Below are 14,290 nucleotides of genomic sequence, written 5' to 3'. Positions count from 1 at the left end.
TAGTAAGTGCTGAACTACGGCTAGAGGAAATTGATTCATCCAACGTGAATCTCCCATAAATCTATCCAATCTTTCCCAAATAGCTGCATCCCTCGATCTACGATTAAACCATGTAAACGCCGGACCTTCATACCCCAAATCTTGTAACTGACATGCCTCTATATAACTGTGGAAATCCTGCATATCTGAGTTATCCTAAAAACAACCTCCTTTCTTTTATGAGCTCCATAGAATTTCATTGAAATCACCAAAGATAAGCAACAAGTAATTATCCATCAATATGTATGCTTACATCAGTCCCCAAGTGCATTTTTTTGTTGGTTTTCTCAAACCCATATATCCCTAATCCTCGTCACCTAACCGTCGTACCAATTCTAGCAAGGAAATGGATACCATTACCATGTGCAGAAAACCACGAGATTTCCAATGGCACCTCCTTCTAGCTTAGAATTAGCCCCTCACTCAGACCAATTGCATCAATAACAAAGAAATTATAATAATAAAAACTAACCACACTCATGCCTTGTTCTTTGTTACTTAATTTCATCATTACTTATTATAATTATAAGTATTTTTTTTATTATTAGAACCATTATTATTTTTATAAGTTTTTATTTCAATTATTACTATTTAAAATATGATTATATTATTATTTTAGTTTTAGTAGAATTCATTTCAGTTCAATAGCATTCGGTTCGGTTTAAGTTTTTTTTTTTTTTTTAAGAAAAAAAGGTTTAAGGCCCTGTTCTTTATTACTTAATTTCAGTAACAATCAGTTCAGTTCAGTTCAGTATTCAGTTTCAGTATTCAATAATTTATCATTATTTATTATAATTATTATATATTATTATTATTTATATATAATTTATTATTATTATCATTATTTATTTATAATTTCAGCAATTTATTATAATTATTATAATTTATTATATATTAATTTATCTATTTTCATTATAATTATATTTATATATAATTTATGCTTTGTCATTATATATATTATCATTATTTATTATAATTATAATTATTTGGTGCAACTTATTTGCAAATTTTGCGAAAAGTAAATAAATATTATATTAATACGTTTACATTACAATGCTCTAAAAAATTAACTGGCTCAACTACCTTAATATCTCAAATAGTGCAATTTTATCCCTAATATTAGAAGCCAATAGCAATTTTACCCTTAACATTGATAAATTGAGTCAAGATTTTGTATTCATATGAAAATTCATATTTAGACGTTAGGAGTAAAATAACCCCGGACCCAAAACGTTAAAGGTATTTTTGTACCTTAATACTTAATTGTAATAAAAAGTTAAGAGTGTGTATTCATATAAAAATTTGTATTTAATTTCATAGGCTTTAAATTATATATAAATTTGTGTTTGTATGTAATTTATATTTTTAATTTAAATTAGACTCATTTTTATTTAATGTCATAGGATTTTATCGAGCCTAGATTTTATTTGATATTTAATTTAGTTTAATCTTTAATAATATGTTTATTTATTATTGATATTATTTTTTTTGGTAGAAATATTATTATTATTATTATTATTATTATAAGCTTATTAATGTCCAATATTATCATTAAATTATTTTAAAGTCTAATATCATCATTATTGTTACGTTCGATTAAATTCGGTTAAGTTCGGTATCATTCAGTTAAATTCAGTAGCATTCAGTTAAATTCAGTTCAGTTCAGTATTCAGTATCATTCAGTTCAGTTCAGTTCAGTAGCATTCAGTTCAGTTCAGTTTTTTTCAGTAATAAAGAACAGAGCCTAATTCTTCTTCATTCCTAGTTCGGTTTTAAAGCATAGAAAACCAAGTAAATCGAACCGAATGAAATTCCAAACGCACCGTTTTATTAGATTTTCAGTTCAGCCCTCCCTGTCCTCTGCTATTCACTCATACGGAACTCCAAGTTTCATTCCACTTCTAGCCCTCGCCGCTAGCCTCCTTCTCTCAACGGCGTCGGAATCAGCCGACTCCTCTTTCGGCAGTAGTCAGAAGCTCATCTCTATCGCCAATCTCATTTCCTCACGTTCTCTTTCGATTTAGCTCAAAATATTAGCCTAAGACACTCACAATCTGTTTGAGGTTGGTTAATTAATTGTTATGCTTTCAATCATAATTTAGGGTTTTATGGTTAACCATCTAATTTCCCTCTCTTGATGCTTTTTTTTTCAATGTTATGGTTGAGACTTGAGCGTACAATGCTTGTCCTTGTTCATTTTATCGTTAGATTCTCAATCTGCATTTCATGTTGTACGAAGTGAACACTATTGTTCTGATTTTAGTCTTGGTCTCACAGTTCAATTCATTCAATTTGGGACTTCAGTGGATGATGTTGAAGCAATTTCGGCTCATTTGCCAAATGTAGCAGAAATATTTAGTGGACGCATGATGTTAAATGAGCTTATGCAAAGTTGGAAATTGGAATGAATCTATCAAGAATTAAGCTAACAGAGTTAATGTCTTGATTCTATGATGATAAGTTTATGGTTAAGCTTTGGCAAAAAGCTTGTAGAGGCCCCTGACCTTTTCATTTTTTATTAAGCTTTTGATCTTTTAATTTGACATGTTGAGCTCTTGATCAATTAGAATTGCACACATGAAACCCTGCTTACCATAAAAGTTTGTTGTGAACGTAAAACTCAGTTAAAAGTTGTTATTCATTTCATGTGCATTTGAAATTGCATTTTAACAACTCCAAAGCAGATTTTTAGATGTTTGATGTGGTTATGGAAAAACTTTAAGCCTCATTTCGAACTGTAAAAAATGCAATTTTGGACACAAATAGAACGAATAGCGCTCTTTTAACAGAGTTTGAAGTTACTAGCTAATTTTTTTGGTAACCAAGGGCTTAATGTGTGCAAGTAAAATTGTTTGAGAGCTCAATGTGACAAATCGGCTTAATCAACAAAAATCGAAATGATCAGACCTAAAAGATACTTTTATTTTTTGCTTAAGTTTATTATGCTTGATTTATTTATTTATTTAGATTGAATCATTATAAATTTCATAAAGTTTACCATAACCTGGTGATTTTCCCGATTGGTTGGTATATTATATAATTTATAGAAATTTGAAAGCAAGGTTCTTAAGTTGAGTTACTCAATTTCAGTTATCGATTGGTTCCTGAGGTTAAGACTAATATTTTATATTTGCTGAATTTAAAATGTTCTTATAATGAGGCCGCTTAATTTTCTTTGGTATTTACTCTATTTAAAAGGAAAGCCTAAAACCCTTACCCGAAGGAGAACCCAAACTCTCGCACTGATAGGAATTGATGGCTCTATGGAGAGCTCGCGTGGCTTCATCACCTCTATTGAAAAGGATTCTTCAACCTGCATCTACCTCCTTCGTCAACCATACTTTTCGCTGTTTATCCACTGGTACTTCTACTCTGTCATATGTTAATCTTTAATTCGTATTATAATTGCTTACTTTTTTCATATATGTAATCATTCGGTGAATTACCTTCCAATATGCTTTTGGTTGCTGTGGATTTAAGAATTAGCATCTTCCATCTTCTGAATTTGGGAAAAATAAATCGAGTGGGTGGGAAGTGGACTTGCAGTTTACTTTTAGGTTTCTGAGATAATTGAAGAAGGGGAAAAGAACTGACCTTTTCTCTTGAAAATAAGGATGTGACGAGTAAGTATAAGGGTTCAGATCTGCAGAGTTTACTGTTTGGTAATAGAAAATAATAGACGGAATTAATGCAGGACGAAATCTGTACAACTAAGTATAACATTCTAATGGATGCAATGGAATATGAATTCCTTAGAGGATTGTGAAATTTTATTCTATTGCATTTCTTTATGGTCTGTTGTTGGATGTACTGTATATTGTTCTTAAGATGTAGTGCTTGATGATTGCTGGGATTCCAGAAACAATAAAATAGAAAGAAGTTTTGGGTGAAAGATGCATTTGGATTATGAATAGTGGGTGGTGTGATTGATTTGATCCTGAATGTGGACTTGATTTATGTTGAATTTGTAAATTCTAAAACATTATACTTGAAGATCTATGTTGCTCGGACACTTCTCATTACTAGCATTTCATGTCTGTTTCGTATGCATGTCTGTTTTCGTTTGAAGGCTATTTTATGAAGGTTATGTTTAGAAATAACGTTTCCTATGTCCGTTTCCCGTGCAACATAGGTGAAAATTTCCATTTCCAATCCTCATCTACTTGAATGGAATCTAATGGAGCTTCTATGCCTAATATCATATTTGTGTTTTCTTAGGAGCAAAACATGAGCACTTTTTTTTTTTTGTTTTATTTTCTTTTCTGAGTGACAGATGCTGCCAGTACTCGGTCATTGTAAATTATAAAACATTATATAGTATTTCTGTGTTTCGTGTCCGTGGCTATTTTATGGAGGTTATGTTTTAGAAATAATGTTTCCCGTGTCCGTTTCCGTGCAACATAGGTGAAGATCAAACTTCCATTTCTAGTCCTCACACTTGAATGGAATCTAATGGAACATCTATGCCTAATGTCATATTTGTGTTTTCTTAGGAGCAAAAAATGAGCACTTTTTTTTTTCTTTTTCGAGTGACAGATGCTGCTGGTGAAACTCCTGATGCTCTTTCATTGAAGGACAAGATGATGAGACAAATGGCTCATCTTGATATCAATTCCCAAGTGGGGACTTGCATGCCACTATCTTCTATGCGTATTGGAACGTTTATCCACAACATCGAACTTAACCCAGGTCAAGGTGGGAAGCTGGTTCGAGCTGCTGGCACTTGTGCTAAGATCATGAAAGAACCGAATGCAAAGAACTGTTTGGTGAAATTGCCTTCTGGCATTGAAAAATTGATTGATTCTAAGTGTCGGGCCACAATTGGCAGAGTTTCAAATGCTAGCCATAATACTCGTAAGCTTAGGAAGGCTGGGCAGAGTCGGTGGTTAGGTCGAAGACCAGTAGTTCGAGGAGTGGCAATGAATCCAGTAGATCATCCTCATGGTGGTGGAGAGGGTCGGAGTAAAAGCAGTGGATCTTTTGGGAGAGTCTCACAAACTCCTTGGGGTAAACCAACTAAATGTGGCAGAAATCAAGAAAAAAAGCGTAAAGGAACTTTCGGCAAATTTATTGAACCGAAGAAAAAGAAATGATCCTTTTTTTTTAGTTTCCTTATTAGTTGACAGACAAATCTAAATAATTTCAGCAACTATTTGTTTTTCATCAAGTGATGTTTTGTATTTAGTTCTAGTTTATACAATCTAGAGCTTTTTCTAGTTACTTTGAGCAGAATGAATCAAACATAAGTTGTCATTCTATGGTAGAGATCACAGGACTTGGTGGATAATAAGAAGGCTTACTTTTTTTTGGGTGGCACCACATTTTATAGATGGGATGTTCGGGTGGCGGAAAACCGGCTATGTGGGGGATCACCGGGGGAGGTGTGGCGAGGGAAAATTCGAAAGGTTAGGCTATGAGAACCAATGCATTCACGGTATGTGTCAATCTCTCCTTTTTTTTCTTTCAATATTTTTATAGGCATATACACCCCAGCCCTCGAAGTTGTCCAAAAACTGCAATTGACCCGTGAAATTCAAAAAGTTACAACTAATCTCTCAACTTGCTTATCTGAAACAAATAACCCCTCAAATGCCACGTGTCAGCGCGTGACTCACTGCCATGCGGCATTTGAGGGGTTATTTAATACGCAAGTTGTAATTGTAATGTTTTGAAGTTTAGGGGTTAGTTGCAGTTTTTGGACAACTTCGAGGGACTGGGGATGTATTAGGCCATATTTATATATGCATTTCCTTGTTTCTACAAGTGAATCATATGACTAGATACAGTTAAAATTGAAACAAATATTTTCAGTTTTTTATGATTAGTTTTAGATTTGTATCATGTTCAGTTCAAAAGGTTATGGAAATTTAAGCAAATATTGGCGCGACGGTGAACGTTGCTGTCGTGTGACTGAGAGGTCACGGGTTCGAGTCTTAGGAGCGGTCTCTTGCCAAAAAATTAGCAAGGGAAGACTTATCCCCCGTACATTCTTGTGGTGGGATCCCTCCCCGGACCCTCGTTTAAGCGGGGATGCATAGTGCACTGGGCCGCCCCTATTGTGATTGAAACGGGAGAAGAAAATGCTGTCCTTTTGCTAAATCTTATGGATTTGCTTAATTTAGCTTTCTGGAGAAAAAGCTCCTAAATAGGATTAATAACCAATCCATTTTTTGACACCATCTTTAAGGTCGGGCCTTGGTCAGACCTAGACTTGTTCATAGGGTTGGGCCGGGTTTAGTTGGACTTAGACACTTTATCCAAGTCTAGCTCAATCTACACTATATTCAAATCAGACCCGGTCTGAGCTAAGTCATGAAGAGAATTAATAAGTCATGCTAAGAGAATTAATTTTCAAGATCAGTTTCAACTTATATATTTCTATTAATATATATATATATATATTAAAATTTAGTTAGTTAATTCAATAAAATATAAGGAAATCCGGTGTAGTTGCTTGTTTTGCTTTGGTTTCCTTTCATTTTCTATCAAAAAAAATAAAAAATAAAATATAAGGAATACAATTTTAAATAAGCAATAAATATTTAACAATAGACTTAATACCTTCCAAGCCCCCTCAAGTTGTCCCAATATTGCAACTGACCCTGAATTTAGACTTGTGACAACTAATCCCCTCAACTTGCTTATTTGAAACAAGTAACCTCTTAAATAGGTTATTTCAGATTTTTTTTTTTGTCTTTTACTTAATGTATCAGTAGATTATTATTATTATTTTTTTTTTTTGGTAAAACATGAAAAGAAAACACACAAAAAAGACTGTATAATCATCATCGGAAAGCTAACACTTAAAAGGTCATCTAACAGCAGCTTTCGAACCTCATGTGGCGGGAAAGATGTATCAGTAGATTAATTAGATGTAGCAACCGGAATCTTTTATTTCTGACATACTATTATGTTGAATGTTTTTTTGGGTTTACAAGTTATTTGTTCTAAATAAGCAACTTGAGGAGTTATTTGTTCCCATTCAGCAATTTGAGGGCTTATTTGTTCCAAATAAGCAAGCTGGGGGGTTAGTTGTCACAAGTCTAAGTTTGGGGGGTTAGTTGCAGTATTGAGACAACTTGAGGGGGCTGAGAAGATATTAAGCCTATTTTTTTTGCAATCGAGTGATCAATTGATTATATTTTGCGCAAGTTGAAGGGGCTAACTGAATATTTTATGCAAGTTGAAAGAGTTATCGAAACACTTTGAAAATTTAGGGGCCAATCAAGCTTTTGGACAAGTTTAGGAGGCAAATGATGTGTTAAGCCTTAACAATATATATACATAAGGGTGGATAAGCTAGTGTTGGGCTTGAATTTTTAAGATATATTTCAAGTTTCATTGATTTACACAGAAATTTAGATTTGAAAAATTATTTATAAACCATATCATATGCTAATTTAAGTAATAGCAAATTAAGAAAATCATTGTTTTCATATATTTTAAAAACTTTAGGATTTAGGATTTATAAATTGAGATCTAAAATTTATTAATTAGAGTATAAAGTTATACTTTATTTGTCATATATAAAAAATAATGATATATTGAGAATTAAGTTTTGTAATATGATTTAATTGTAATGTTATAATCAGATATGATTTTCATGTAAATAGCCTTAGAATCTATAAGACCGAATTATAATCATTTTGATTACATGAATTATAAATACAGGGGATAAGGTGTAAAAATACCTCTAACGTTTATAGGCAGGAATAATTTTACCTTTAACGTCTAAGACAAATTGAATCAATTTTAGACATTATTATAAAACATAGATATTTTATTCCTTATTTTGTACAAATTGCACGTAAGTTAATTATATATAAAAAAAAATCATATTTTTTGTGATTTAATAATAGAATTGAAGATTGATATTTTTAAATTCGGTGAAATATTTGAATTTTTTTGTTCAATTCATACAAAATACAATATATTTTTTTTTACTTTTTTTAAAGAAATTTCACATTGAATCATATGTTTGTGATATGTTACTAATGAATAATAAAACAACGCATATATGAAGTGTAGATAACAAGATTCATGACCGAGAATACAATTTGATGAATAATTTCTCCAATTAACCCAACTTGTCAATGTTAGGAGTAAAATTGCTTATAAGTGTAAAAGTTATAGTTATTTTTACACATTATCCCTAAATACAGGATATTTCTTACGATAAAGTATCAAAATACATATTATTTGATATAGATCTAAAATCATTACAATATGGTGTCAAAGTACTGGGTATTTGATATAAAAGAAATTTTATTGTGAGCCGAGACCAGTACTGATCTTTTTACTCACATAATGTCACATGCGTATATGGCATTCAGATAATGGATGAGACAAGTACTGATCTGGTTTATTGTAGAAATTTTCTTCATATTGATCTAAAAGTAGACTATGTACCGCAACCCCCTCTTAGACCGAATATTTTTGTAAAGGTTCTTATCATTTGTTGAAAAATGGATCAAGATTATTAATATGAAAATTTATATATAAATTCACTTTTAAAAAATTATTTACAATTATATCAAGTAATAATTTTGAATTATATCAAACTAATAAAACCATTACTTTTAATATATTTTAAGGATTATAATTTATAAATTAGAAGTCTAGAATATTTTTTTTTAAGGTTTATGATTTATGAATTGGGGTCTAGAATTTTTAAACTATGATGTAAAATCATAATATATAGAAAATAATGACATATTAAGAATTAAGTTTGGTGATATGACTTAGTTGTAATTTTACTCAATTATGATATTAATGTATTTGACTATTATTAATATGTTGGCTCCAATGAGAAACACATTTTTTATTGATTAATTATTGTTTTAAAAAGAAAATAATAGAATGATCATGATTAATTATTGATTAATTATTGGTTTCTTACCCATGTTTAGAACGTGCAAGTTCCTTACTATAGAATTTCATTCATCAAATAAATTATTTTCTTTATTTGGAAAATATTTTTAGTATGCAATAATTCAATTGTAAATTAATGAATTCATTTCACATTTCTCGTTCATTAATACATTATGATTTCTAAATTTAATTTTGTAACATAAAAGTTTTTAAACTTTATATTATATTAATATTAAATTCTAAATTGAAGAATATCCGTTAAAAATGTTAACAAAAGGATGACTTGGAAATAAATGTTTGATGATATGTATAAAAAAAGTTTATAATGTAATTCAACTTGTTAATTTTTTTTTAAATAGTTCTTTTTATTATTATTTAGATTTTAATGTTAGTGTTGAATCAAGAAAGATTTTGATGATTATATAATCATTTATTTTTCAAAGAGATAAATAATTTTTCAATAAATAAATAATATCTTTAATTTTATTTTAGGTACAAAAATGATCAATCATGCAACTTAGAATATATAAAATATTATTTTGGCCTCCCGTCTAATCATGGGTAATCCTTCTTTCCATTTTTAAAGTTCAATCGGGTCTCTCATTCTTCTAAAAAACGTGTAAAACTGAACATTAGAAAAAAAACTCAAAATTTTGAAAAATGAAAAAGAAAACGAAAAAAACAGAAAAAAACGAGAAAATTGTAAAGGAACTATGAATACGTGAAAAACTATATATTGATTTCCCGTTTTTCAAGTTTTCAAATGTTGTTCGGTGATTTTAATTATATAAATAAAATTTTACGACTATATTTAAATAGGCAAATATAAGTTTTGTAATGGTAATTACATTTCATCATTTTTTTTTTAATTTGTCAACTAAACATGGTAACAGAATCACTATTCCATTCTATTAGATTACAACTTTGATTACATTACAGCTTTGATTACATTATATTGAATTACAGCAGTGTTTTAGTTGATCGAAGTCATATTCTGAATCGAATACTCAAAACTCGGCGTGACGCTTTCATAAAAGAAGTGTCCTAGGGATGGATCTTTAGCTCCAGAAGAAGCTGAAGTTTTTAGGAAACTTATCTAATTTGATAAACTACTTAATAATTTAAATTAAAATATTATGCACTTATTTAATTTAGGAAGTGTCCTGAGAGCCCTCTCAACTTGCATAAAATGTTCATTTAGCACCCTGAATTTGCATAAAATATAATCAGTTAATCACCATGTTGCAAAAAAGTAAGTTAAATACGGAAAATGTATTCCACGCATCTTAGAATGTTATTACATAATTCAAAAATAGATTAAAAAGGAAGTTATTACTTGTTCAACTATAAAACTTATCTTCTCTAATATTAGAACCGCATACCCCAATTTTAAAACTCGTGCAATATATCTTCCGTATTTAACTTACTTTTTTTGCAACCATCAATTGATTACATTTTGCACAAGTTTAGGGGACTGACTGAATATTTTGTGCAAGTTGAGGGGTTATCAAGACACTTTAAAAATTCAGGGGGCAATCAACCTTTTTGGACAAATTCAGAGGAAAATGATGTAAAGCCTTTAATTTAAGTGTATTTGATGGTTGTTATTATTATATCACTTAAATTATTCAATTAAATTAAATGTTGATGCTTTCTTGATTCCGAGTTCTGGTTTGTTAGGGGGTTGGGGTTGTGCTTCGCAATAGTGAATGCCAGTTTTGTGGTGTGTTTTCTAAGCTTCTTCCAGGCAACTATCAAGTCAGAAATGGAGAAGCAGTGGGTATATGGAAAGCGTTGAGTTGGTTAAAAAAATAAAGGTTTGGAAAGATGTGAGATTGAATCGGATGCTACTACGGTAGTTAGTCATCTTATGGAAAAATATTTTAGGTCTGCTTATGGTTTTATATTAGAAGAGTGCAAATTTCTATTAAGTTCTTTAAATGACGTTAGTGTCAATTTTGTTAGCTGTTTTGCGAATAGTGTAGCCCACGAGCTTGCTCGAGTTGTCTACTCTATGTCAGGACTGATAAAATGGTCCTTAAGACTTACTGATTTTATCCGTTCTACATTGTATTCTGACTTTCATTAATGAAATTTTCTTTTTACTTCAAAAAAATTTATTTAATTAAATTAAAAATCATGTATTTTGACAAGTAAAATATTTAACCTAACATTTTAAAATTAACCATTATCAACTAATAAATTTATATTCAGTACCTATCTTTTAGTATTTAAATAGTTATATCATTTAAAACTTTTAACATTTATAATATTCAACCTTTAAAATTTAACATTTAATTTTTAATTTTATCGGACAACGTAAAACCCCTCTTAGCCTACTCCCATCTGCTGGCCTAAAGAATTACCAACCCTCAATTTCTTTCAAAAAATCAAACTAATGACAACTACTATTAGGTAGGAAATGGTAGTGAAGATAAGAAAGCCTAATTTTTCCCCAAAAGTTATAAAACCTTTTTAAATTAAAAAATAATTGATAATTAATATCTAATTTAAATTAAATTTACAATAAATTTCGTATTAATTTTAAATTGTCCCTATTCTATTACTACGTAATATTGGGCACAATATAAAAACTTGGGGTAAATTACACCGATGACTACTGAACTTTACTAATTTTGACGATATAGTCACTAAACTTCAAAATGTAATATAAAAACCATTTAACTTTACACTTTGTTACACCTTAAACTATTGGATTTTACACTTTGTTCACTTGTAGCCACTAAACTTCAATCAATATCTTAAAATGGCAGTTGATGGTCTCAAAATAAAAAAATAAAAAATTAAGGATATTCTAAGAAATTTTAATTCTTAAAAATTTTCGTTTTGAGGTCATTTAGGCGATATTTGTTAGAAGAGAAAGTAGACTGTAGAGAGAGAAAACTTCAAAAATGGTAATTTTGGAAAATAAAAAATATGATTTCATGGTAAATGTCGTTCTGAACAACTTTAATTTTTTAATATTTTCATTTTGAGATCGTTAAAGATCATTTTCAGGAGTTAATTAAAGTTTAATGGCCAATGATATAATAAAATGTAAAGTTTAGTGGTATTTAAGTTACCTTTTAAAGCACATTATCCATGGGCCAGGTTCGGACAACTTGACGGGCTTTTATATAAAAATGCTCATCTCAAGCCCAGTCCACCCCACTATTAATTTAGACGGACTCGGACCGGATTGGGTTTGAGTTTAAAAATCAAATCCCAAACTCATCCCATATAAACCCATCTAAAAAAATATACATAATTTTTAATTATAAAATATCAAATTTATACTTAAAAATAAATATTTAATTATAAATATATAAATTTTCTAATTAATATTCATAAGACTTGGCCGGGCTAGGCCGGCCCGTGATATTTTCATAAATCCCAAATCCGTCCAAAAATAAGCGGGTTTTAACGGGTTTGGACCGGACTGGGCCTAAAAGTAATTTTCATTGTCCAAGTCCGGTCTAAGGGACACGGACCTGGACAGGCCGGGTACATGGTTTTAACGGGCCTGGACCGGACTGGGTCTAAGAGTAATTTTCATTATCCAAGTCCGGTCTAAGGGACACGGGTCTGGCCGGCCCGGGCCGGGCGGGTACCGAGGCCCGTGGACAGTGCCAGTAATTTTTTTTAGTGAATTACATAGAAAATAAAAAGCTATAAATGAACCATTCAAATTACAGAAAAATGGTATAAAATTACACACAACAATTTGATTATAATCAATTACTTAATCAATTAAGCACAACATTTTTATCTAATCAAATAATTAATCACCTCAAATAGAATCCACTAATTTCAGAGGATTCCTAAGAGAAACTTTGCCCTCATCACGACAATCAGGAATTTCAGAAAAACTAATCGCCGGAAAAGTCTTATAAAAAGGCCCAACAAAAAACCTAATCGTATCACCACTTTCACTTGCCTGTATTCCGGTCACCGGTAACCAGAAAAAAGACTTCTTCGCCTGAATTCCAGACGCTTCATTTACAGCACCGTAACTCAATTTCCCTCTGATGTCTATGCCGTAATACACCAGCTGATCCACCTCCTCAAAGTAAACATAACACGGCGAGTTCAGAATTACTAGAAAGTTCCCTGAATCTTGTAACTTGTAGAATTTTACGTTTGCCGGAATTAGCCCCGGCGGGAGGCCGTACAACGGTATGACGTCATGGATATCGGTTTGATTTGTGGTTAGAGATTGAGGAGTAGTGTGGGTGTGAGGAATGAGAGATGAATTGAGGAGAGGAAGAGAGAAGAAGATGAGAGAAATGAGGTAGAATAATGGAAGTTGTAAATGGAGGTAAGCCATGGATGGTGAGACTCTTAAACGGTTTGGTCAAGGAAGAAGGTGGTTTAAAATAGAATGGTGGTGAGGGCAAAAATGTAATAAGGTTTTTTTGATTGCCATATTTTCTGTAACGATCCGGTCCGGAGTGGGTGGTGCGAGTAGAAGGTCTGAGTAGGGAGCGGTTTTAAAAGATGACGATAAGACAGGAATGAACCGAATCACAAGTCGGAAATGAAGAGAGAGAATGAGGCTTATTAGTTAGGTGGGGATCCATACATGTAGACCCGTTTTAAAGTCGTGAGGTCTAATGTGTTGGATTGGGGCAAAAGCGGACAATATGTACATTGTATTGGGCCACGATGTTATAATTGGTATTAGAACTGACTCTCCATGTACGATGTGTGGTTCAAGGATAAACCAGGCGGAAGCTGGTGGGCCTGTAATGACCCAGTCCGGAGTGGGTGGCGTCGGGCAACGAGCGACCCTAAGAGATGACGATGTGGACATAAATGAACTGAATCTCACATCGGAAATGGAGAGGGAGTGATTGATGCTTATTAGTAAGATGAGAATCCAATACATGCAGACGCGTTTTAAAATCATGAGGTCTAATATGTTGGATTTGGACCAGAGCAGACAATATCTACATGGTAGGGCTTTAAGCGAGTTGAGCTTTTACTTGCTCAGACTCGGTTTGTTAGAAAATTGACGAGCTCAATTTCAAGATTCTATTTATGAGCTGTTTGCGAGCCTGGTCACGATTTTTACTCGCGAGCAGCCCCTTAATTCAGTTCATGAATTTCGCTTGCGAAAACTCATTAATTATGTTTATTAATTATATTAATTTTAAATTTCGTTAACCCAAAACTAAATAATTTTGAAATCTACAAAACTGAAGTTTATACAAAACTACGTTGTTTTATATTTCATCCTTTATAGAAATATTATTATTTTAAAAAATTAATCGAACCAAACATGCTCACGAGCATGTTCTTGAACTTATATCAAGCATACTAATGAGCTTGTTCATGAACCTATAATCGAGTCTACTCGTCAGCTTTCGAGCCGAGCTTC

At 31.6% G+C, this 14,290-nt stretch overlaps 1 protein-coding gene across 2 annotated transcripts; it reads left to right on the top strand.

Annotated features, from left to right (window-relative positions):
• The first annotated feature begins 1,892 nt into the window (after positions 1–1,892).
• Positions 1,893–5,295, top strand: LOC136233553 (large ribosomal subunit protein uL2my, C-terminal part). 2 transcript variants are annotated; one of them, XM_066023259.1, is made up of 3 exons: positions 1,893–2,102; positions 3,243–3,400; positions 4,576–5,295. In XM_066023259.1, exons 2-3 carry the CDS (start codon positions 3,295–3,297, stop codon positions 5,130–5,132), a joined length of 663 nt encoding a protein of 220 aa, XP_065879331.1. In that variant the 5' UTR covers positions 1,893–2,102; positions 3,243–3,294; the 3' UTR covers positions 5,133–5,295. The 2 variants fall into 2 exon arrangements, with proteins under 2 accessions (XP_065879331.1, XP_065879330.1); XM_066023258.1 differs by having other exon boundaries at positions 3,238–3,400.
• The last annotated feature ends 8,995 nt before the right edge of the window (positions 5,296–14,290 follow it).

This window comes from Euphorbia lathyris, chromosome 6, assembly GCF_963576675.1.
Source record: "Euphorbia lathyris chromosome 6, ddEupLath1.1, whole genome shotgun sequence".
NCBI classification, from domain to species: Eukaryota; Viridiplantae; Streptophyta; class Magnoliopsida; order Malpighiales; family Euphorbiaceae; genus Euphorbia; species Euphorbia lathyris.
The sequence above is the reverse complement of the archived record's forward strand: the minus strand, read 5'-3'. Positions and strand labels throughout refer to the sequence as shown.

Excerpts from the sequence above, each read along its gene's own strand:
- LOC136233553 (XM_066023259.1), top strand. The coding sequence starts at position 3,295 with ATGGCTCTATGGAGAGCTCGCGTGGCTTCATCACCTCTATTGAAAAGG. Across the intron at positions 3,401-4,575 it reads TTTTCGCTGTTTATCCACTG|ATGCTGCTGGTGAAACTCCT; the intron begins GTACTTCTACTC and ends TTCGAGTGACAG.